Source organism: Lepisma saccharinum, chromosome 28 (assembly GCF_977018435.1).
Source record: "Lepisma saccharinum chromosome 28, izLepSacc3.1, whole genome shotgun sequence".
NCBI classification, from domain to species: Eukaryota; Metazoa; Arthropoda; class Insecta; order Zygentoma; family Lepismatidae; genus Lepisma; species Lepisma saccharinum.
In genome coordinates, this window is record NC_139256.1 from 3460495 (window position 1) to 3487081 (window position 26587).

The 26587-nt window shown below is 39.0% G+C and overlaps 2 protein-coding genes across 3 annotated transcripts in view; both read right to left on the reverse strand.

The window, feature by feature from the left end:
* The window catches only part of LOC145980641 (tetratricopeptide repeat protein 27), an 85437-nt gene extending 84289 nt beyond the window's left edge, over positions 1–1148 (reverse strand). Inside the window, exon 1 of the mRNA XM_083113676.1 lies at positions 757–1148. Coding sequence (XP_082969802.1) covers positions 757–826 — 70 coding nt within the window. The 5' untranslated portion in view covers positions 827–1148. The remainder of the gene's footprint in view (positions 1–756) is intronic.
* Positions 1149–12526: 11378 nt separating this feature from the next.
* Positions 12527–26587, reverse strand: part of LOC145980769 (uncharacterized) — a 36370-nt gene continuing 22309 nt past the window's right edge. The window contains exon 5 of one of the 2 annotated variants that reach the window (XM_083113836.1): positions 12527–13462. In XM_083113836.1, the coding sequence (XP_082969962.1) occupies positions 12961–13462 (502 nt within the window). In that variant the 3' untranslated portion in view covers positions 12527–12960. Of the gene's footprint in view, positions 13463–18948; positions 19273–26587 lie in introns of those variants that run through there. The other variant, XM_083113837.1, reaches the window with a different exon arrangement.

The following is a 26587-nucleotide window of genomic DNA, read 5'->3' on the forward strand; positions in this document are numbered from 1 at the left end:
CCACGAAACATTCTTAAATAGACCGAGAGTTAGGTGCACGTTCATTTACGTTACACTACTGTTACACAGTAGGAAAACCGCATGTTTGGAAACACTGACCGGATGTTACGTCATCAAGCGTTTACAAAATTTGGTTCACGTAGTAGAAGGACATCAATGGAACAGGTTTCTTGCATCGGAGAGACATTAATGTTGAAAAATAGATGGTTTTCCGCGAAAATTCATTCGGCGAGGGGAAAAAACACTTCCCAGACCTTCATAGAGTATACAGAAACTCTTTTCGGTATGTATTTTCTCCTGTAAAATTAAAGAAATACGTTTCGGGGATACTTAAATTTTACCTAAAGCTGAAAGCCAATAAGGTTTCCATCAAGCTTGAATATCTGTGTGGCAACTTGCAACAAAAGACTAAATACATTCACTACACATCAAAATAGTATCCCCCAGATATTCCATACATGGCAAGAATGTAATGAAAGACAAAATGTACATGGGGATTAGTAGCGGAAGTAAAGGCATGCGGTGACTTCTAGTAAATGTCTGGCATTGCGACCATGGCCGACAATTTAATAAATAAATTGTAAAGAAAGCGAACGGCCGACATATACATAAAATTATTGAATGCCTACTATACTTCGACTCATTGTTTGCATACACATTTGTATCCCTTAAAAAAAAGATCGGCAGCAAAATTACGTCCGGAGACTGGTTCCGAGACAAAACACATAAGTCAATCATGTATAAAAAATCAATTACCACTTATTTTCTTCCGAGACATAAATGCATATTCAGATTTCCTGACTATCTCAGATTTAGAGTCTGCCATTTTCTTCTACAATAAATATAACTTTAAAAAATATTGTATTGCAATTGCTCACAACGTACAAGATTGTTCGAGCATTTAAAAAACAATTGCAATGCGAAAGTGAAGCTGGGGCTCACTTATCGCACAACACTTGAGCAACCTTGTGTTCTGACCTCGCGGGAGGCTTTTTCATTTTAAGATAAATGCCTACGTCCTTAGATTTAGTTCTCTTAACCTAAATAATATTTTTTCATTGTATTCATGCTGATGGAACCTAACATAACCTCGTAGGCATTATTCATCTGACGTCAGAACACAAGTTTGCATAAGTGAAGTGAAACAAGTCAGACCCGTGAAACCGCGAGGGGAGCAGTGTTGCCAAATTGAAATATGTCAGTGGAGTAGTGTGCCAAGTCTCGAAGTTTGAAATTTTAATCTAGACAGAAACGACTGCAGATTTTTAACTTCATTTTCCGGCAAGGCTCTGTCCGAAAGGTACGAAGTACGTACTTGAAGCATGGTTTTGGCGGAAGTGACGTCACCTAGTACAGTTCGAAAGTGCCAAGAACAGGAGTACGCAAGTGTATAATTCGCAGTGCAGATAGAAGCTGACTTGGTCACATGATTTCCACACTCGTTGTTCGTTTGTTTAAAATCGCGGAGATAGAAAGCCAGCAACACAGGTTAAATATACGTTATGGGCAGGGTTGGCAAAATTTGTGTTTTTTTTTTTTAAAAAGAACAAAACAAACTGTTTTTTTTGTTTAAAACATGTTTTTTTGTTTTAAACATAGTTTCAAACATGAGTTAAAAAAAACATGTTTTAAACATGTTTTAAACAAAAGAAAGTCAACCTTTTCACAGTAAATTATAGTTAAAGTCGTTAAAGAAAAAATACTCATTTTTATGAGTGTAGCGGCGGCAAGGAGAGTTTATTTACCTTTGGAGATAAGGTTTACCATACTACAGGGTGTGCGGGACACAATTTTTTGGGTCTGGACGGGAAATTCTTTAAATCCCGACATTCGGGACGGGGAAAATTTTCGGGACGGGATATGTTCGAAATTTCCCAAAGGTCTTGAAATCTCGAATTCTACACGTAATTTCCATCTTAAGTGCTTGTTTTTGCACTTCTGGTACAAAACTAACAATTTCGGATAAGTTCCAGACATTTACAATGCAGAAAACGTCGAGAATTGACGACTTTTTAAAATGACCATTCGGTATTTCCTGACTGCTTGGGATCCCGAAAAGTCGGGAAGTCATTTCCCGAAGTCGCGATCGGGCCGGGAATTTTTGCCCCAGGCCAGTAGCCAGGAAGTCAATCCTAGAGGGGGTAATTTCTTAATATATTGTGTCACATTGGCAGATATAGCAGGGTACACAGAGGCACTTGCCCCCTCCCCCCAAAATAGATAAGTGGTTGATATCTTGAAACTGCAACGATCAATAAAAACTTCGAGCAGCATCAAATAGCAACATTTCGATAATGATCTCTCCAGATTGTCAAGGAATCAGTGGCGTGCCCAAGGGGGGCTAGTGGGAGTTATACCCCTCCCTTTTGGTCCAATATTTAAAAAATATAACCTCAAAGGCAGGAAAATATGGCAAAATGAGGAATGACTACTTAAAAATATAGACATAACCCCTCCCTTTCGAAAATCCTGGGCACGTCACTTCAAAGAATATAAAGTTTAACATAAATAAGCTAATAGAGACTGTATCAACTTGATATCTACAGGTCGATAATGTTAATAGATTATTAATATGTACCAACAGCTTTGGGCCTCTCTGCAACTGATTAAGGGAGCCCTTTATAAATCATGCTTCATAATGATTCCCTCTGGTTTCCAGGATGCAAGATTTTTACTCACAAAGGTATCTAATGTGAATCCAACAACACCTTTGTATTGTGTTATGTAAGAAAAATCGAATTAATTAAATAATAATGGTTACATATTATCTACACTTTGATGAATTGTGTAAAAATTTGTAATACATTTTTTTGTACTTGCTAAAACATTAAAGCATGGGTCCCTTAGTCCACCACGGACTCTATTTCCCTCAAAGAGGACACTCTTGCATCACTACAGACAATGTTTGCCTACTGGTTACCTTAACCATTTTGCAAAATATTGTGTGAATTGCATTATATTATAGTCGAAATACATGTTTTGACATCTGACAAACAAATAGGAATCCCTTGACTGATCAATGACTTCTTGGATTACAGTGTCATCTTTAATATTTCATATTAAATTTCATAGAAAGAAATTGTTTTAATAGGGCGCAAATAACTTTACGGGGTGCCATGGCATTTTCTTTAACATTTTTTTTTACTATAGATCATTTGGCTCCCAGGGCCGACTCCCGCCGCCCCATAGCTATGGCTCTGAACTTGGACTATAAGAATAGCAGATATTGCGAGTGAAGCGAGCAAGAACATTTTACGAAATGTATTGTTATTTGTATAAAATTTGAAATGGAGGGGGGCTATTGCCCCTTGCAAGTCCCCTTGGCCGTCTGTAAGAAAAATGCAAGGAACACGTAAAAACTAATTCCATCATGAGTATCCAATTGTCCTGCTATTCTTAGATTCTCCTAGTCTTGTTTTTTACTTCAATGTTTGTTTCCCATAGAATGGACTTCCGTCCAAGGTGGAGGGGGGCAATGCCCCATGCCCCCTGTGGTTTCGGCACTGTTTGTGAGTGTCTCTTCATCAATTTCACGTCATCAGCCATATGAAACGATACGTAACAAAACTCAAATATCCACTCCCTCTCTCTATCACATGAAGCAAAAATTTAAGCAGTTCCAAGTTCATAGCAACACATCCCAAGAAAAACATCGGACACCTTTACGCACTTTTAATACAATACTACTCAAAATGTCACAACTCTTCTAGATACTGAAAATTGCGAAATCATTTTCCGAAGTCTGAATCTGGAAGGGAATTCCCCCCTCCCCCAATCATGATACGACATTATACGGAATCCCACACACCCTAATAAATCACAAAATCAATAAGTGTCTTTGTTATGTTGCTAGAGTAACACAGGATATAATTGTAAAGATTATTGAGAATTTCAGGTAGGAACGTGTTCTGTATTTTTCACAGGTGTGCCAAAGCAGGCTCTCAGGGAGGGGCAGTTGCCCCCCTGCCCCCCTCTAGCTACGGGCTTGTTTTGCCTTCGATCCCGGTCCCGACTTTTCGGGATCCCGCACACCTCTACTGCAGGGACAAAGGTTGGGGGTAATAGCCCCCCTTTTCCGTCACTGTTGAAGTAGGTTAGGAATCATATTCATCTAAATTTCAAGAAACTAAATATTATTGAATTACTATCCTCGTCCTGGAAAAATCAGGGTGAAATATTTCCTGCTGCCTGAACAGTTTATATAGCAGAAAACTACCTGCAGTGTCATAATAAATTCTCCAGATCAATTTATCTTTCCAAGTACATAATTATGTTACCAAAAGTAACCTCTGCGCTTCATTCAGTTATATAAACCAATGAATCGCATCGCAAGAGAAATAAAAATCACCTCATGATCAAAATCACGCATTGTGTATTCAGATATTAGTTTCCAGCTTCCACCTGTCTCAAACTTACAGGACGGTAGGAAACAGAGAACTGAGAAGTTTCGATTTCTACAGTAAAGCACGGGTCTTTCTTGTCGCACAACAGTTTTGCTACCTTGTCAGAACAAAAGTTTGGTCAAGTGTTGTGCGATAAGTGAGACCCATAAAGCACGGATTAATTGACACAGATTCAATGCAAAAACAGGGTTGCCAAACAAAAAATATCATAGTTTATAATATCAAGTACCAAAATGTGTTTTAAACAGTTCTAAAAAAAACATGTTTAAAACACATTGTTTTAAACGTTTAAAACATTTGTAAAAAAACAAAGCCGTGTGTTTTAAACGTTTAAAACAAAGTGTTTTAAACACTTTTGTTTTAAACATGCCAACCCTGGTTATGGGTCAGCAAGTTGTTGGTTAAAGTGATTCTAATCTGTGGAAATGTATGTGTACGAACATTTGAAAATGCTATGTGATTTCTATGGTGAAAAACAAGTGTTTAAAACGTGGGGAAAACAACGAGTACTCAGTTTTATCTACTGATCGTATTTGGCGCTGCAGTCGAAGTGCAATTCGAAAGACTTTCACTTCAAGACCACACTCGGAGGATGCTCGCTTCAAGTACGGTCTTGCACCTTTGGGAATTGGGACACGGCCATATCTTCTTCTTGCTAAATACGTAAACACAGTTATTTGTCTGCAATGGACCATCTTAGTGTGACGTAATTGAGCAAGATTGAGTCTAAATAAACCCGTCAAATAGTATTGAAAAATTCGCAAGGGGAAAATTGCACAGCAGTCATGAAACGTGCGAAGAATACGTCTACATACCAGGCTGTCCCAGAAGTCCTGCACCATACAAGGGGGAAAATAAAACGCACAATATCAGAAACAAAGACACTTTATTCAGCAAAGTACAGACCTCCATGTTTGATTACCTTCACCCATCTCTGCAACAACAGTTCAATCTGATGGCAATACCAGATGGCAGGTTTAGAATTGAAAAACTCGGGACAGGCAGAATTTACCTCATCATATGAATTAAACTGCCGGTCACACAGGAAATGTGACAGAGAGGGAGACAAACCGTAACCCGATGGTGCAACATCCAGACTATAGGTGGGATGAAGTAACAACTCAAATGCATCAAGCTCAGTCAGGGTGTTGGCCACCCTTCGAGATTGGTGACTCGGAGCATTTTCAATTTGCTGCAGTAACCTTTTCCTCCTCGTTAATGCCGGGTATCTCTCATTCAGAATGGCATACACACGGCGTAATTGCTCAGAATACAGTTCACCTGTTACAGCACGACCTTCTGGAACAAAGTCAGAATGGACAATCCCGTCAATATTCCACCACACACTCAGCATGAGCTTTTTCCCAAATCTGTCCTGTTTCACATGGGCGATGGCCTCCTGTCCTTTCTTCACACACTGTTTACGTGTATCGGGGTTTTTCAGAAACATCCACTTCTCGTCTTCTGTCCTCCAAAAACAAAGATCATGCAGGTTTTGTAGCAATGTCTGGCAAATTGCAACTCTGCGCTGGGCCTGCACCTCTGTCAGCTCTTATGGACTTTGTCGGGGCTGTTTATTGGTGTAATCCATGTCATGCAAGCGACGGTTTACTGTCGATTTGGATGCTCCAACCACTCTTGCTAACCCACGTGTGCTGGATTGTGATGTAGCATTCTTGTCCGCGAGGCGTAGATCACTTGAAGCGAATTTTTTAAACCAACAGGAAGATGTCGATCGATGCACCACTTCTTCGTTCTCCACATGACAAAATTCCTCCACTGCCGCTTTTGCTGTTGGTCCTGTTTTCCATAAAAAAAATGTAGCACTGCACAAAAAGTGCAATTTGGTCATCACTCATTGTGCCCACTTTAAGTTCACGGGAACACTTGTTACACATGCAGTGTGTGTCTTCACTTGATCCAACAAACCTGTCCTCTGTGCCTGCCAAAAGCCTTTCACCGGTGGCACCACCTACCCTCGCAAACTTCACCTTGTGGAGCTCATTGTGCTGATGGTGCAGGACTTCTGGGACGGCCTGGTATTATACTAACTAACTCTCTAGCCTTCTTAAACCCGAAGGTTCATGGCTGCAGGAACACAGGCCTTTCATCTTTCCCTATCTTGAAGAAGTTCTATATACTCTTTTCCATCCCTACAGATTTCCCTTAGGTCCATCTCAACGTTGTCCCTCCATCTTCGTCTTGGCCTTCCTACAGGTCTCTTACCATCAGGTTTCCCAACAAGAATCCTGTAAACTCCTCTTTCTTCTCCCATTCGTGCCACATGGCCTGCCTACCTAAGTCTTCTTGATTTAATTATTCTAATAATATCTGGACATGAATACAAATTATGTAGTTCTAAATTATGTAACCTTCTCCACTCACCTGTCTCCTCATCCCTTTTAGGTCCAAATATTTTCCTAAGGATCTTATTTTCAAACACTCGCAATTTATGTTCCTCTTTCAATGTAAGGGACCAAGTTTCACATCCATATAATACTACAGGCAAAATTACTGTTTTGTATATTTTAACTTTTAGTTTCTTAGATATTAAACGAGAAGACAAAAGTTTATGAAGAGAGAAGTAACATGCATTTCCTGAATGAAGCCTACTTTTTATTTCCTCTTTAATATAATTTTCATTTGTTAATATTACTCCTAAGTATTTGAATTTGGAAACTGGTTCAAACGAGTTGTTATCAATAATTAGATTTTGATTATTACCTAACACTTGGTTTCGGCCTGTAAGCATATATTTAGTTTTCTCTTTGTTAACTTCCAAACCTATCTCTTTAGCAGTTTTGAAAAATATTTTAGCATTATTCTTAATTGTATTCACATTATCCCCCAGTAAGTCTACATCATCTGCATATGCTAACAACTGAGTCACACCATTTAATTTTAGCCCTTCTTTAGTTTCTTTTACCTTCCTAACAGCATATTCTAAGGCAAAATTAAAGAGCAATGGAGATAATGCATCCCCTTGTTTTAACCCGTCATGAATTGTAAATTTATCGAACATATTAATACCCACACGAATTTTACTTTCTGTTTCACTGGTTCATATTTTTATCATACTAACAAGCTTCTTAGGTATTCCAAACTCTACTAATATATTATATAATTTCTCTCTTTTGACCGAATCATATGCTTTTTTGAAATCAATGAATAGCTGATGGACATTTTGATTATATTCCCACTTTTTTCAAGTGTCTCTGATGTGAAAAATTTGATCTGTAGTTGATCTGTTACGTTTAAATCCACATTGATAATCACCTATAATTTCATTAGCATATGGGGTTAGTCTTGTTAAAAGAATTTTAGATAATATTTCAGTCAAGTTAGGTTCTGCTGTGTGGACTTCATTTACTTCTGATTTATCTCCTACATGGACATTTAAAAGGTCATTAAAGTAGTTCTTCCATCTATTTAGAATATCGCTTGGGTCAGCTAGAAAATCACCGTCTTTATCTTTTATCAAGTTTTCTTTAGGTTGCCATCCCTTTCTAAACTCATTTACACCTTTATATAAATCTCTGATATTTTTGTTGTTTGTTTCAATTTCGTTAATTTTGCTTTTCAAGTAATCTCTTTTTTTACTTCTAAACGTGCGGTTAACTTCTCGCTTTATTCTATTATAATTGTTTAGATTTATATCATCAGAGTTATTTAACCACTTAAGTCTAGCCTGATTTCTTATTTCTATAGATTATGACATTCATTATCAAACCATGGCTTACTTTTTCTCGGTTTATGGTATCCTATACTTTCTTTAGCTGCTGATTCTATTGCATTACGTATGTGCTACCAATTCTTATTTACATCTGTTTCATTTATATTTTCATCATCATTTAAATCCTGCAAAACATCAAATCTATTTGACAGTTTAATTTGGTTATCTCTGGTAATATACTAACACCCTTATCCTTATGACATGACGGTTAAATGGCCGTGGACGGTTCGAACCATCATTTATTTGGCGTGCCCAGAAAGGGGTTGGTGGGGGTCATAACCCCCTGACCCACTGTTCATAAGAATGTGAAAGGCATGGTAAAATAAAGGCATACTAAAAAAAAAAAATATGTACAACCCTTTCGAAAATCCTAAGGAATTTTAAGACAGATATCTTTCAGGCTACAACAGCAGCCCAGTTCTCTTTACGCCAAATTAATAGGGGAGCTTTCACAACAATGGAAGAGCCGGCCCCGTGGCAGAGTGGTTACATAACAGAACAGATATGATGTGTCCAAATATTAAAGTGGCCTTTTTTTTGACATACAAACACAAAAATGTTTAATAAAAATAAAGTATTTTGAGATTTGACAAAGAGTGAACGTAACTTCAGTATATGAAAGGTAAACCAAGGGATACAACTCACTGGACATGAAATTCTGGTCAGCTTTGACATAGTTAGCCTGTTCAGTAACGTATCAATAAATGAAATATTACAAATCATACAGCGGAAACTTCTAGAACATGACACCACACTAGGAAATCTAAAACCTGAACAAATAATGGAAATGCTCAACATCTGTCTGACCACTACATACTTCCAAATAGACGACAAATTCTACCAACAAAAAGAAGGCATGGCCATGGGATCCCCTCTATCTCCAATAGTCAGCAATATCTATGTGGAACATTTCGAAAAAATAGATTTAACAACACACCTCCTTAAACCGTCCACCTGGTTCAGGTGCGTGGACGACACTTTTGTAGTCTGACCACATGGAGAACACACGTTGCCCATCTTCCTGCAACATCTAAACAGCCTAAGACCCAATATCCAATTCACCATGGAAGTGGAAAAAAACAACAGAACTATACCCTTCCTAGATGTACAAGTTACAAGGCAAGACCACACCCTTTCCACAAAAGTGTACAGAAAACCTACTCATACAGGACAATATCTAAACTTCCTCTCCAACCACCCAAGTCCATAAAAACCAGCATAGTAAAAACACTCGTGCACTGAGCAAAAACCATATGTAAAACCGAACAGGACCTTACCAATGAAAGGAAATCACTCTACAAAGATCTCAAAACCAATAACTACCCACACTAAATAATAAACCCCATAATATGGACAGAAGAAACAACAGACCCACTTCCAAAAGAAAAACCACTGGCCACGATCCACACACCATACATAAAAGTCATATCCGAAAGAAGCCAAAAAATAACGAAGAAATATAACATCAGAACTACATTCCACTCCAGGAACACACTTTGATCCAAGCTGGTCCACACTAAACCCCACACACCCGATATAAAAACAAAAAAAAAAAAACAATCTACATCATCCCATGTGAATGCGGGAGGGAATACATTGGGAAAACATGCAGAACACTTGAAGCGAGGGTGGGGGAACACAAAACAAACCTCGGCTGGGATACTTTGAAAGATCCAAACTAGCGGCCCACAGCCACAGAATACAATACAATGAATACAATGGAACAAAACACACATAATAAACAGGGAAGAAAATAGCTACAATAGAAAATTCAAGGAAACATCACATACGACTGCAACAACAGAACCGATCAGCCAACCCAGCCTAGATATCAGACCAATATGGACAACATTAGCCAGAAACTTTTTCAAAAAAACTATAGATGGCAGCACTACACCAAATGCAACCACATGTCATACATTTACCCACATAACACAACATAAGCACTAAAAACTAGTGAACAAAATTGTACAAAAATACAAACTACAAAATACATAAACAACGGGACCAGAGTACACAATTCGGACACTTATCTCTCCATACACCTAAGATCTCGCGCACAGTCTCTATACCAGGGCATGAAATTTCAAGTTTGAAGTCAGTCGCCGGACTAAAATCTTTGGTCGCCACTATTTTATATTGATAAATAATAAAAATATGTGCAATTATTAAAAAGTTAGGAATTAATGTTTGTGTAGCGCTGTCGTTCTGCACTGAAGTACCACTTATCAATCGCAGCTGCTGGGTCAAACTCGGACAGAGAGGATGGGTCAGTTTACGAAAACTCTGAGCAAATCATCCAGTGTCTCAGTCTTCAGAGAGTTCCTGTAAGTAGTCTTGAGTCTGTTGTGATAGTTGAAACCTCCCTCACATGAGGCTGTGCTCATTGGTAGAACAGCACAAAATGTCAAAATCTGGAGCAAATTGGGGAATCTTGCTGAACACTCCGCACTGTGGATCGGCACTGTGGATCTTCTCCAGCATCTGATTCAAAGCTGGAGAAGGAAACAAAAGTTTGAATTATGTCCACTCTGCTGACAGAACATCCATTTTCTCATTATAAAGGCTCGGGTTCAAGTATATGTAGAGCTTCTTTATTTCTTCTACCCCAAACTGAAGAATATTTTCTTTGGGAGGCCAACCCAAGGTGTCGAAAACATGCAGAGATGAAATCGCATCTGTTGACATAGATGACAATGTTTCTGTGATGTACACCTTCGCATTGTTAATTAAGTTTCCTCTAACAGTCTGAAACTCTTGCACATCCCTGATCTTCCCTGAAATGGATATATTGTCCAAGAAATCTTGTTCGCTTGGTCCAACATTAGATTCCAGGTCAGCCACAACTGAAATACAGTGTTCAATTCTTATTATCAGAGATGAAATCAAAAGATTCTTATTTTGTAGTGCCACGCTTAAAGGGTTCAATTGCCCGTAGAAATCCAAAAGGAAGTACAGAAGCTTAACAAATTTAAATTGCTTCAAACTTTTCAGCAAATCCTGCCTTAGCGCCATCATTGTCTCTTCTATGGGCCACCTGTTCAAGATGGGTCACAACAGCTTTCCATGGTATCAAGAGAGCTCTTATTGCACGTTCTTTGCTGGCTAACCACCTAATAGTGTGGATATCACTCAGTTTTAGAATTTCTTCTATAACTTCTGCCGTTTCTCTCAAGAGGCGAAGTCTTGAAGCGTGTTTGACACACATTTGAAACAACGAAATTTTAGTCGCCAGCCCAAAACTTTTGGTTGCCAATGGCGACCTGGCGACCGGAAATTTCGCACCCTGCTCTATACATTATTCATATACATTGCACACCAACCCTCTTTTACATGCTTTACAGATACATCTCCAACCCTGCTTTGGCTAGTCAGCATACAAACGACGACCAGTGTAGCACATGCACTGGGAGAACTGTATGTCCACAACCATTCAGGGTCTGACAGTTGCACTGAAGGAGCATTACATTTTTTGGGGTTGATTCCCAATGGTATCAATCCTTTGACAAGGTGAGGCCTGAGCCACTGCAACCTATATACAGTAGAAACACAGTCTTGACGTGACCACCAGACGAAGTGGAGCCTGGGCCACTCCCTGGCAACTTCATGTACAAGAGGTCCTTGTAACCGACAGACAAGGTGGAGCCTTGGCCACCGAGAATAATCCTACAAGGCAACAATTTATTCTCTATATAGACACCATCCCCAAACACATCATGTGTCCAGGGATGGCAATGTGATTTAGTGGATCACACACTACCCTGAAGACGGAGGCAGAATCAGCCTCCGAAACGTTGGTATTTTTTTAAAAATAACACAAGTGGTTAAAAGTCCAAAAATAAGAATGAATAAATCACCACTGATCAGCTACAAAGAATAAAAGGTAAAGTCTCCCGTGCACTTTGCACCACGCCATGAGCCACATATAGAGGGATGTGGGGGCAGGGGACCACACATTCTAATGATCTCAGCCATGTTGAAGGTGATGTGATCAGCATCACTTTCCACCTGCCATTACTATCAAACCTTTTTGTTAGCTTTCATTGGAAAAAGTAACTTACTTACAGCTGGTTACTAAAAGAAGTAACTGGTACTTGTAACACAGTTAAAAGTAACATTTCCAAACACAGAGTAATTTTATAAAAAGATAAGAGAATTTTTACTGCATGCAATATTTTCAAGAATTTCACTTCATGATATTATGACAGGAACACTACCGTATGTAGTATTTGTATCTCAGTTTTAAATGCCCTTGATCTCTTCAAAAGAAACACAAATATTGTAATCAAGTTGGACATGCATACTTTTCTGTTGCCTCAAGAAATTTAGGTGTAAAATTTTGTTCTTTTTTTAAAAATGATAATGTAAGTAAATAAGCATACTATTTCATTGTAAATACACATTTTATTTCTTCTTAGAAGTAAAAAAGCTGTCTTTGTACAAGTTTTATACATTAAAAGTAAGTAAATATGATGTTATAAAAATACGTGTTTCAATAAGGTCATGTTCGGAGTGGAAAGTCGTCGAATAAAATTAAAAATAAATATTATATTAACTAGTAGCCACCCTTGCACAAAATAGGCAACCTCATGCATGACATTTTTCTATTTACAATTCAAAACAATAATAAAATTATACTGACAAAAGTGTTTAAAAATGGAGAATGTACTCGGATTCCCACATATTTTTTTAAAAAATTGCAGGAACAGGATTCTTTGAAATACACATTAATCAAAATAAAGGCATAAAACCTTCATGGCACTTGATATTTTTGCTTCTCATTTCGATAATCACTCACAATTTCGTTGCAAAAACTGCAGTCTCTCATTTTCTTCGCTGTTCAGAATTATGAACAGTGTCACCTTTGCTTCTACTGTCATCCGTAAAAGACGTCAAATTCAGGTTTTCAAACGAATGCGGGGCAGTGGGCAAAGAGACAGGCATACTTAAGTTAGCTTTCATCCTTATCTCATTAATAAGTTTTCTCACATGGACATTCCTGTAACTACTTGTCATAGACTCTTCCGACACTTTGCTGCTAGCATTTTGATCGTGGATCTTCCCCTCGGGTGCATTTGAAACTGTTGTCCTCATTCGATTCTTGCTCTTCACTAAAGGGTTTTTCTTCACAGGCTCATTGTTTAATGATGATGCATCAGATGAGATGTCGGAAGAGGCATTCATCACTGCTTTCCAATGTTTGCCAGATGCACTTTCATCAGATATCGATGGACTCACGCTCAAGTTATTTACATTTCTTAGAACTGCAACAACGTCCTCATTGGTGAACCTTGACATTTGATCGGTTATCATATTCTGAATTTCCCTGAACAGGATAAAATAAAACAATAATGAATGGTTTGTCTTAATACTGAAATACTATGCTTAATTAAAATCATTGAACCTACTTACAAGGAAATTCAAATCCACATAAAGCTGTAAGCTGAGTCATTCCTAAGATTGAATTGTCCACCATTATTTTAATTTAATCTGTATTACACAATGTGATGATAATGAATTGAAATAATGACATCAGTAAGCAAAGGACAATGCCTGCTTCGAACCAACATAGTTCCTTTCGTCAAAACAATATGGCATACAGAATAAAAAAGTAATGAAACTAGCGGTGCACAATTTACCTACCATTATCTTTGTCGTTGACTGTACCGGCGCTAAGACATCTATCTAAGAGAGATCTGGCCGAAAATTTACACAGTAATACTCCAAAATCACATAGATACAGAACTTTCTATATAAGATTATAAATGGAAACTTGAGATGTAGCATCCTACATCACGAACTCTCCCTCACGCGAGTGCCTGGACATAAAACACAGAGCAAGGAAACTTTCCACACTCATACAACGCTCATTATTCCATAGGCTACCGAATCAGTTTAACAATATCTCAAATGAAATATATATTTTCAGGTGTTATTCATCTATTATCACCAATCTACCAAAAACTGCATAAGTAATGTCATTGTGAAACTGAGCTCTGTTTACCTTAGAGCTGTTGTTTTGTTTTACTGTTTTATTATTATTGTTGTTGTTTCTTTCCTATTTAAAATGGCTTGTGCTGTACTGTCTGCATTGTACTCTCCTTCAGGAATATTCTGTTCATCTTTAATTTAAATAAATTTTTAAATGTTACTGACTTATGGTTGTTGCAAGCAGATAAACACACTCCTTTTATTGTGACTTTGTGGGAGAGCACATGCTCTCTTCATCAGATATTTTATTCCGATCTACAGATGATCTGAGTTACAGTTATAACAACAGGAAAAAAATAACAATTAACTAAAGAAGATGGACATGGAGACAGGCCCTCATGCATTCTCGATCTAGGTCCATAGCAGAGTTGCTATTATTAGTGTACATCAGGAGTGGTGATTAGTTTTGGGTTCCAAAACCAGGGGGGGAGGGGGCAAGGTACCGAAACTGTGGGGGCAAAGACAGTTTATATTCCTTTGCAAATAAGGTTTAGCATAGTGCCGGGGCAAAAGTGGCAAAAAGTGGGGGGGGGGGGGCAACTGCCTCCCTTCCTTCCCTCTAATCATCGCGACTGGTGTACATTATGATGTTTAGAAGACGATGACGATCTGCATGTTGTCAGATTAGATTGTTGATTTGGAATGTGGATGTAATGTGAACGGAATGTGTGTAGTAATATTTGCAATTAATAAAGCCCCTTGCTGGCATATGTAACAAGAATAATTCCATTCTAGACTTCACTCTACATGGGCTCTTCAATGTATATCGTGCTCCAGATGCCTTCTGTGGGGAGGGGGATATTCCACATTTTGCCACTTTTACATCATCACTTCCACTACCATAACAGAATAAAATCTTTGAAATATCGGGTGAATCCCTTGCTAGAGGCCCCAAACTTGTGTCTATAAACTGCCATTTACTTAAAGTTTGTCTTGAAATTTTGTATGCACATACCTTCAACAATGTAAAACAGGATCTAACCCCTTCACAATAGGTTAGGACTCTTCCAGTGACCTTGATTTGTTTTGTTCTGCGACAATGCATCTCGGTAGTGTTGGCTCGAATGTATAGGGATTACAATGTACACAATCGAAGAGCATGTGTTCCTCGTTCGTAAATACTGGCAAACTGGATCATTTAAAGAATGTCAAAGGGCACTTCAGACTGAATTTCGTGTGATATGTGTACCTTCAAAGTGTTGTACCCAGAAATTGGTAAGAAAGTTAGAGACAATGGGAAGTCTTGTCACACAGCATTCAGGAGGTCGGAAAATGTCTGAAGAGACAAAACAGGATGTAAAGGAGCGACAACTGGCATCACCATCAAAATCATTGCGAAGACTTTCCCAAGAAACTAATCTTCCATATTCCACGTGTCAAAAAGCTGCTACACGCTTACCGTGTATACATCACGAGATTGAAGCCATTGCCGACGCCACTTTAAGAAAAGTATTCCAGAATTTGGAGAGACGTGTACAAGAGTACTTGAATGTGGAAGGGAACCATTTTCAGCATCGGATATGAGCGGATCCTGTTTTACATTGTTGAAGGTATGTGCATACAAATTTTCAATACAAACTTTAAGGAAATGGCATTTTATAGACAAAAGTTTGGGGCCTCTAGCGAGGGAATTACCCTGTATAATTCCAGGTTTTTGAGGTGGGAGAATAAAACTACAATATAGCACCTAGTTTGGGAGGGAAGAGGAGGTCAAGTCGCAAACTTCATGAGCAACATAACTTCAGTAAATTAGCGATTTTGAGGTGAACTCCTTTTAGTAGCTACAACGTAGATGCCTTAAGGAATTGGTCTGTTGGTTTATGTAGGTGAAATGGGTCATTGTATATTCAATTAGCACATGGAGAAACAACTTTCCTTGTGTTTCAAGTGCCATGAATTCTGTTCATGTTTTCAAAATCATGGTCAAAATTTTGGAAGACCATGAAACGAAAATAGTGGAAAATTTAGGGCATCACTAGAGTTAATTTTTCAACAAAAAACTTTGTAAGTAGAAATGGCTTAGAAGGGTCAAGTTGCAAAGAAGGAGGCAAGTATAAGCCACAATAGGTGATCCAATTCTGGTGATACAGAGGTTGTTTCCGATCTATGGTGACGATTTCAAACTGCACCTACCTTAAGAGAAACCATGTCGCCACCATCGAGAGTACTCTATTTGGTGGCCCTGCATCTTGGCAATTGGCCGACAGCGAAGTTTCCACTGTAGGAGGCTGGCAGGAAGTGTAGTCATGCCCAGCCTCAACCACCGCTCCTGACAGGCTTTCCATAGCCCTTCAATGGTGCGGAGTCTCCTGTGAGAGAAGGCTCGTTTCAGTAGGCCGAAGGAGCAAAAGTCCATCGGTGAGGCATCAGGTGACTTCACTGGAATGTCTGTGAAAGGAATGACACGAATTCCAGTTTCTTCTGCCATTTGTTGAAGGAAGAGGCGGGTTGAGCGAGATGTGTGACTTGACGCCTTGTCTTGATGCACCCACAAACGATTCTGGTCCCTCCCGTAGAGATGGGGAATGTCATGGCGATAAACTGGTGTCAGGATGTTAGCCCGATTAACCTTCGTATTTTTGGCAACACAATGTATGGTCAGCTTGCCATTGTACGAGTATCCAGCAATGATCATAAAACCTGTGCCAAAACTTTCCTTACATTCAGTGAACCATCTTTGAAAGTCCCTCGCACCTGTCGATCGATAAAAAATTGCACGTGGCTTGTGACAGTCATCAAAATAAACATATGCCTCGTCCAATGTAACAACAAACTTCCACTTTTCACCTGACAGGTGCCGCTCATAAAGCTTTCGACAGTTGGTGCTACGTTCTTGGATGTGTTTTGGCAAGAGCTTATGAACACGCCCCTTGCGTCGCTTTTCCAAACCCAAATCGCAGTGAATGATGGTGTACACTGTCTTCGGTGGTTTGAAGCCGGTTCGCGATACTGCTCTGTGTGGATGGATTCTCCCTGGTAACTGGCACCCTGATTTCCCGAATTGTAGCTAGTGTGCGGCTAGTGGCAGGATGGGGGTTGGCCTGTTTCTGCCCCACAGGAATCGTCCCACGCCTCACCTTACCTGCCCCTTTCAACACCCGTGATATGCCATTTTTGAACACAGTGAATCCAAGCTCCTTGCACAGTTTTATAATGGCACTATAACTGTAGTTTACGTCAGAAAGTGCAGTTATGTAACCCTCAAAATATGGACTGATTTTCGGTGGCATTCTTCCCGATACGCAATTACCACACCCGTCACGCACAGTCAACGATCCAATGTGCCCACGTGACTGGCAGCTTCCTTCTGTTCCCACTTGGTGGTGCTGGACAAGGTGTGCAATTTCATCACCATAGATCGGAAACAACCTCTGTATATTGAAATCTCAGAGCATTACTTCGACTAGAATTCTGTAATAGAAACTTTGAAAAATACACCGTATTTATAGCTAAGAGTACAGGTCACCAAATTTTGAGCATGTTAACTACCATAAAATTTGAGCTTGTGAGTTTTGTCACAAAAGGTACACACCTTAGAGGACTCGTCAAGAGAAATTGATCGGACATATTTTAAGCTGGTGGATTTCAAACCTTTAAGCTGGTGGATTTCAAACCTATCATAAGAAGATTGATTGATTGGTTTGATTTGGTGTTTTAAGTCCACTTTGTGCACAGTAAGGCTAATCGGGACTGGACCTACAGTTTAAAGTGGGATCCGAACCACTATGTGCCTTCACCGGGTATCAAACCCAGGACCCCTTCATTACAAGGCAACGAAGCTACCACTGCATTATCAGGGAGACCCATATCATAAGAAGACTTTGATATATAAACTTGGCATAGTTGATATGCAAAACAGAGATTTTGTATTCTTGGTATTTGTGGCCGCGGTGGCTCAGTCGATAACGCGTCTGACTACCATGCTAAAGGTCCCGGGTTTGATCCCCGGCCGGTTCAAATCCGGGAACTTTTCTAACGATGGAAGCGGCCCCGGTGCACACCCAGCATCGAATAACATGGGTACCTGGGGGAAACCCTGGGGGGTAAAGGTGGTCAGGGTCATGATGCTGGTCACATCACCCCCACTCACAACCCGATCAAGAAAGTGTGGGGCGTTACCCCCACACCCCCTATATGCCTTCATGGCGTGGTGCTATGCACAGGGGAGCACTTTACCTTTTTTTAGGTCACTCTAGGTTAACTCCAACAATGACACTGAGCTGTCACATAAGAGAATAGATGAAGGAAGAAACACTATGAAAAGTCTATGCGTTATCCAGGATTTGTATCTGTGGATCTGACTGCCATTTAGGAGACCCACATTGAGTTGCCATGGTGGTTGATCTCAGGAGGGGATTTTTCTAATAGTTTTCTTTGCATAGAGTATCTCTTGAGCTCGCACAGGCTCTCAGCAATGGGCATCTGGGGGTAAAAAGTGGTAACAGCATGGTGCCGAGCACTTCATTTTCAGTACAGCTGAGATTCAGAATATGTGGAGCCCTACATTCATACCCTTTGTGTGTCCACGTAAACTTTTTTTTTTGTGGCACATGATGGAGTGGGGAAATGGTGTCATGTTTATGTATCAGTGTAGAGTTACTTTACCCATGCTGAAGTGATGGAGTGAAAATAATGACTATTTTGCATAATTTTCAGGATATTTAGACTCGCGCTGAATTTTATTGCCTCCACAAGACATTCTGACTGATACTGACACCAGAGCCTTAAACAAAAGCCAAGATTATAATCAGAATAAGCAATTTTTATTAGTATTACTTTAACTGGTAAAATTACAAGTTGAGCTACAATGCTTTCATCAATGTCTCACTCAAAACAATGCCAGCAAAATTACAAGTTTTGCTTGTTATAATTGTAACTTAACTGTAATACAGTAGAAAAACAAATACATGAACAAGAATGCATTTGGTGTACAAAACTATTGCAATGGCATGCTGGTGAATGCCACCTAGCAGATCAATTGTGTTTGTAGTTAATCCGCATCACACACAGGAACTACTAACGAAGGGATCCAAACGTGACCCGCTGGGAAGATGTTGACTTTCATAGGGCTGTCCCACTGGAGTTTAATTCAGCTATTTCAACAAAAGCTTGCATTTGACTTAAGATGGGGTTGCATGTCCTATGCTGGAAAATGCATGTTGTTTATTATTTATAAGTATAAAGAGCACATTCTACAATATATCACAAATGGTATAGTTTAACTAACTTTGTGTGATGGTAATAGAGATGCAAAAATTATACCCTACGAAAATACGAGGGACGATCAGGTTGCTCCGACCCTAACATAGAAGGAATGACGTCACGATTGATTTTTTATTTTGTTATTGTTTAGTGATCCTTTATATGCTTTCAATCTGAATTGCAAGTCTAAGTAACGTACAGTTTTCTTTTTACAGGGGTTTAACTGAGTGAAGTTGTGTCAATGTGCCAGAATGGAGAAAACTGAGGTGAGAGCTGTGATTAAATATTTTGTGAAGAAGAAGTGGACGGTATCCAAAATTCATGAGGACTTGGTGGATACATTAGGGGACAGTGCTCCTTCATACAATATGGTGAAGAGATGGTGTCGTGAATTTAATTGTGGGAGAGAGTCGTGTGAGGATGAACATGCAGGTGGAGCACCAAAAACTGCCATGACGACCGAAAACATTAACAAAGTCCACGATATCGTGCTGAAGGATCGTCGAGTCACTATCCGTCATGTTGCTGATATGTGTGGCCTGTCATATGGCACTGTGCAAAACATAATTACCCAGGAATTGCAAATGAAAAAAATTGCTGCAAGATGGGTCCATCGAAACCTCACCCCAGATCAGAAGCGCACCCGAGTGCTCATCAGTCAAGAACTTCTTGACAAGTTTCGTGCTGATATAGACGATTTTCTTGCCCGATTTGTAACTATGGATGAAACATGGGTCCATCACTTCGACCCAGAAACAAAATCACAAAGCATGGAGTGGAAACACCCACATTCTCCACCAACGAAGAAGTTCAAGGTGCAAACGTCAGCCAAGAAGGTGATGGCCTCAATTTTCTGGGACTGCAAGGGTGTCCTTCTTGTGGACTATCTACAAAGAGGCCAAACCATCACTGGCACATACTACAGTGACCTAATCAAGAAATTACGTGATTCCATCAAGAAAAAGAGGCATGGGATGTTGACCCGTGGTGTGCTCCTTCACCAGGACAAAGCACCTGTCCACACCTCACGCATTGCGAGGGCCGCTATCGCAGATGCATCGTTCGAATTGCTGCCCCACCCACCCTATTCCCCAGATTTGGCCCCCAGTGATTTCCATTTGTTCAAACATTTGAAGAATGACATTCGTGGGCAAAAATTTTCTGATGATTCTGAGGTGATAAGGGCTGTGGACTCATGGTTGGAGGACCAGTCGGAAGATTTTTTTTTGCAAGGTATCCACGCGTTGGAGCACCGATGGGAGAAGTGCATTGGAGTTGCAGGTGAGTATGTTGAAAAATAAAAATAAAATAGAAACCCTATTGCCGCTCTTTCTATGTTAGGGTCAGAGCAACCTGATCGCCCCTCGTATGTTACGGTGTTGAAAATATGCCTCCGGTAGTGTAAATAAAAGAAGCACGATGCATGCAAATGAAAGATATTAGTAGTACAAGTAAATTCCGCCATTGTTTGACGGCAGCAAAGTAGCAAAACTGACAAGCACGGCCGAGTAATGTAGCTATTCACGTCACACACTTTGTAAGGGGTTAACATCGTGGCTGTTAGAAAGTGGTTGATTGATTGATTGATTTGGTTTATTTTACTTCGCTTTTTTTACTGCCACTTTTGGCTAATCCCGAAGTTGAGGATGAGTGATAAGAGGAAATTGATAAAGGGACACTCACAAAGAACACACATGCCCAGGCTGGGATTTGAACCCAGGATCCCCGACGTTGTAGCGCACTACTCCGCTACAGAGGTTAGCATTTACGAATTGGGTGCCTGTTAAAGTTGTATTGACTTACTCATCTGTTCTAATAACTGTGTTTTGTAAAGTCTTGTGGATATGAGTCAGAACTACGGAGAGTGGTTGTGGGAAGTATAGGATACATACATAATTTGTGTACCGTGGGTTTGTGAAATAAAATTATTGTGCCACATGTTGTGGGTTTTTCTGTGCTCTTATAACCCCTTGCATTTTGAACTAGCTTTTTGAAATCAACTTATCAGTGTTCATTTCAATTGTGTTTGGCTGTCATCATTTACTTACAACTACCGGAGTGCCAAACCTATTCTAGGTGCATAATTTCTTTGCTAGCATGACTGTAATGATCAGGGCATCTAAAGAGCTGAATTACAAGTGGATTCTCATCAGTATTAGGGCTGACAGCAGTCGAAAGACCTCAAACAGTAACAAGCAAAGTTTGAAAAAATGTAGAGGACAGCCAATGTTCTTCCTATAAGATCCACTTTGCAGCTGACATTGCCATATGTACTAGAAGAGGAGCTTCCCGATGGCATCACCTTGTAAACGAGTCCTGGGTTTCATACCCGGTGGAGGCACGGAGCAGTGTGGTTCGGATTTCACATTAAATTGTAGTAGGTCCAGTCGAGATTAGCCTATCTGTACATAAAGTGGATTTCAAACAAAAATTGAAAATTCAAACATGCCTTATAGGACACACTCTCGAAGTTGACTGGTAAATAAAAATAACCTCCAAGGTCAACTGCCAGTAGAAAATGCACGAGAAATTCATTATTTTCACATCATCAATTACAATGAAGGTGTTTTTTTCCCCTTTCAAATAATAAAACAATTTAATATTGCATATATTTCAATGGTGATGGGGTTTCACACTGAAGTGACAAGCGACACAGACATTTTTAGTCTGTAAAAAAAATATTCACTGCACATGCAAGACCAACAGACAGAGAGAACATGAGAAAATGTCCCAGCGAGTGGCATTCAAGCAAAAAGTGACCATGGGCATTGGAAGGGGGGAGGGAGAAAATGGTTTATCAACCACCCCCCGAAAATTAGCAACATTAATTTCAAGTAAAAAAAAAGAGAAAGATTGTGATTTTTATTATTAATAACAAAAATAAAGTTCTAGTTAGAATTCGAACAAAATAACCACAGTAAAAAATGTTTTATATCAAAAACATTGGGTGTAAAATACAGGAACCTAAAGTTCAAATCACAAACCCTGAGACCTTCTGTAAACAAAACCACCTGCATGCAGAAAGCATTGCAAACTCATAGAAGTAAAATAATCCACACGAAAATCCAGCGTTGTTACAGGATTCATTACATAAGGTAAAACAATGGCCAATTTGTAGTATGGGATACGCTGCCCCAAATGACGTCTCACTTTAAACCCAATGCTCTTTCTTTTTTTACTTATTGCTTCACCTTTATGGTTAACTTTTTGCACCAGTAATGATTTCCCATAAATTTGGCTTCTTTCTTGCATGTGAATTGAATATATTTTACTTGCATTTTTTTAGACAAAATGATATAACATGGTAATGTATATTTCTAAGGATGATATAGATAGGAGTGTATTTGAAATGTGTTTGTAGATTTTATGTAACTTGTATCTTATGTAAATAAAATATATCATGGGCATATACAGCCATACGCAATGCTGTAAGTCCAATAAATATATTGATGATGATGATCAAAACAAAGAAAGTTCGTAAATTTATTGCAGTTGGAAACTTTGACAAGCATCCTAATATCGATTTTTGTTCCGCCAAATATAGTGCACTTCGTAAAATAACTTGGTGACATGGCAAGGCAAGATAAGTGTGAACATTTTGTAGTAATATGCATTGTAACTTTCAATGAGCTTAGAGATTTGTGTACATAATTATATTTTATAACATTGGTTATTTTCTAAAAATAATCATGTGAACAGCAAGGAAGTAGTGCAACTTAGTAATATTGCCTGACTTATTCTTAGAAAAATAACATGCCGAGTTCTATGCGTGTAGGAAGGTCTCAGTGTTCTCCGAGCTTGTTTTCAAAACACCAGCAAGGACAGCCTTTGAAAAGGGGTGAGAAACAGATTTTACTCAATATTTTTGTAACTTTCTGTCAGTGGTATCCTGAGAAACCAGTAAATGAAATGGTTAAGTTGGTATCCCAGTGCAGTGGTGTGTCAGTGTCTGCAGTTTTAAGGGTTATGAAAGAGAGAATGACCGGGAGAGTAACAATGTATGCGGCTGCATATTCGTCTGATGTTTTGAGAGCAGGTTCTCACATTCAGAGGCTCTTATAAATGAATAGGTGCGGCGAACTATGAGTGTAACAGCAGATGATTGCAGTCATGAATCAGCTGACGCGGAGTGATACATCGAATCGGTGAGACCGTTTGTTTACAGAAGGTCTCAGGGTTGGTGATTTACACTTTAGTTATATTTCCACATTCTACCAAAGAATAAATGGTTCCACATTTTTTTAAAATTCCAAAAAATATAGTTTTAGGTGTGGGGTCACGCAACATAAATTTTATGAGTAAAATTTCTTTCTAACTTTTACAGCCTTTCCTTGAATTATGTGTGCAAAAGTTAATAACAAAATACAATGACTGTGAATTTCAGTACACTAACTGCATGAAAAGTTAAAAAAAAAATAAAAAAAATGTAACAATTGTGCTGGACAGATTGACTAATTGATTGAGTTGGTGTTTTAAGTCCACTTTATACATAGTAAGGCTCATTGGGACTAGACCTACAGTTTGAAGTGGGATCCGAACCACTATGTGCCTCCACTAGGTATCGAACCCAGAACCCTTTGATTACAAGGCAACGACGTTACCACTGTCATTGGGGAGGCATATCTGTTGATAGAATAGTAAAGAATCTCTGCCTATATATAATTATAATTTGTAATAAAATTGGTTAATTTTATTAGTTTATACGTATTATTCTATAGAAACTATTATACAGGGTGTCCGGAATGGGACTGACAGTTTTTAAAATTTTGTGGTTTTAATATGGATAGAAGTAGATAAAAAAGCAAGCATTTTGAAGATAAACTCACCAAGTATTATTGGTAGAAGTTACAACTCAGCACAGCTCAGTATAGCTCCTTTTGTGATACGGAGGATGTCCACCCTGAATTCAATTTCTCTCCATGTATTCTATAGCATCAGAGGCGTGACAGAAGCAATCACATTCCTAATTCGGTCTTGCAGTTCTTGTAGGTTTCGTACCTTTGGGTCAGAATACACAATGTCTTTCACATAATCCCAGAGGAAAAAGTCCAGAGGGGTAGCATCAGACGAGCGTGGTGGCCAGGAAATTGGCCCATCACGGCCTATCCAATGATCAGGAAATTGCCTATCAAGATACTCCCTCACTTGTAGGCTCCAATGTGGCGGGGCTCCATCTAGTTGGAATATCACTGTACATTGTAAATGATGGAATTGGGGTACTGCAAAGTTTTCGAGCATATCTAGGAACACATTTCCTGTTATTGTTTGCTCCATGAAAAAGAATGGGCCTATGACTTCATTATGCATTAAAGCACACCAAACATTCAATTTGGGACTGTCTCGGACATGTTCCAGGGTGACTAGCGACCAGGAAAACCGGGAATTTCAAAAATCTGGAAAAGTCAGGGAATTTAACGAGAATTCAGGGAATTTTAATTTCTGCATGAATTAAGATTTTTAAATTATTTCAAACTTATTAAAAGTGGTGTGAATTCTTGAGTAAAAGTAATATATCAAAATACTATTTCAATTAATTTTTCAGAAGTCTTTTGTAAGTTTGTTTGCCGAGTTACCTTGTGCTTCTTTCCTCCACCACAGACGCCAGTGCACGCTAATGTATAGAGACTATAAACTGGACAGAAATTGCGCTTGCACGCATTACGAGAGCAGTAGCAGAGCTGCCATGTGACGTCATTCAGCCAATCACGTTCAGAGGAGCCTACGATGCAGAACAAAGCTGCAGAACGTGTTAAAATTACAGAGAAAAAATCAGTTTTTCAAGTCAACTGGCTGCAGGAGTCTCGTTTTTCATCATGGCTAGAAAAAGTGCCAAATTATTTACATTCAGCAAAGTGTAAATTGTGCTGCAAGTTTTTTACTTTAAGCAATATGGGTCGTCATGCTTTGTCGAGCCATATGGAAAGCGTTAAGCACAAAAAAATGTCGACGAGTCAAAGTATAAGTGAAAAATGTCGACGAGTCAAAGTATAAGTGCCTCGATTAAAGTTTTTGTGAGTGCAAGTGCGAGAAGTGAACAGGAAAATATTCCCTGTCCAAGTGAAGAACTCAATTCATCGAAGAAGGATACAACTTTTAAACCTGCTTCATCCAGTTCCTTTTCCGATAGTGAAAATACACAAAGTTCCGATAATGTGCTACAATCTCGGGGACTAAAGGCATTCCTGTTGAATGACAGTGTAACTAAAGCTGGAATGTTGTGGTGCATTCAGACCGCAATGACACACAGTTCTCTGCGAACTGCAGGACGAAATGTAAATTTGTTCAGTGTCATGTTTCCCGATAGTGATATCGTGAAAAAATGCAGCTGCAGAAAGATAATATAGGTTATACCATTGCTTTTGGAATTGTGCCTTTTTTCAAAAAGGATCTACTTGAGAAACTTTCGAAGTGTGAATCATTGGTCATTGGGTTTGACGAATCCCTAAACCCAGCGGCAACAAATGGATGTAAATGTCAGGTTCTGGAACAACGATTGTGGGAAAGTAAAGACAAGATAATTGACGTCAGTGTTCCTGGGTCATTCAAGGTCAAGTGACAGAGGCATTTCAGGAAGGGGGGGGGGGGGAAGTGCAATAAAATTTTGCAGATTTCGATGGATTTGAAATGAATGTGAATTTTAAATGTCTTTGGGAACTAAAGGAGGCACTGACAACTGAACCTGGTGACAAGGACCTCTTGGATTTTGGAAGTTGTGGTTTACACACCTTGTAAGTACTAATTCACATTTTTATGGCTTTTAAAAAGTTATTTCATTATTTAATTGTTAAACGTAAATCCCATATTTCTTGTAAGTTTGTACTTACTACATGCTTTTCTTTCATTTACAATCTGTTTCAATTATCGCTAGCATCTCATTCAGTGATATGATTATTTTTTTTCCATGTGGGTACTTTGTGTGATTTTCGTATACACACTTTGTTCGAAATGCATAAAAATGGGGTTAAGTTAAATAGTCACAGAAAATGTCACAGCATGATCAATATTTGAAATCTCCATTAATAATTTTAACGGAGTGACTATTTTCACCAGGTGGTGAAGCTAGCTTTTGAGCTATTTCCACCAGATTTTAACTTGCATGTGCATGATCTAGAACCTGGCCTGTCCTGTTACACGGATGTGTGTATTCTTTAGTTGTTGTTGTGTATGAAGCTTACGTCTGTGTGCATTTATTTTCAAGCAGACTAGAGTACTTTTTTTTTTCTGCACTCCATGCAATAGCCTAAAAGTACCACGAGGT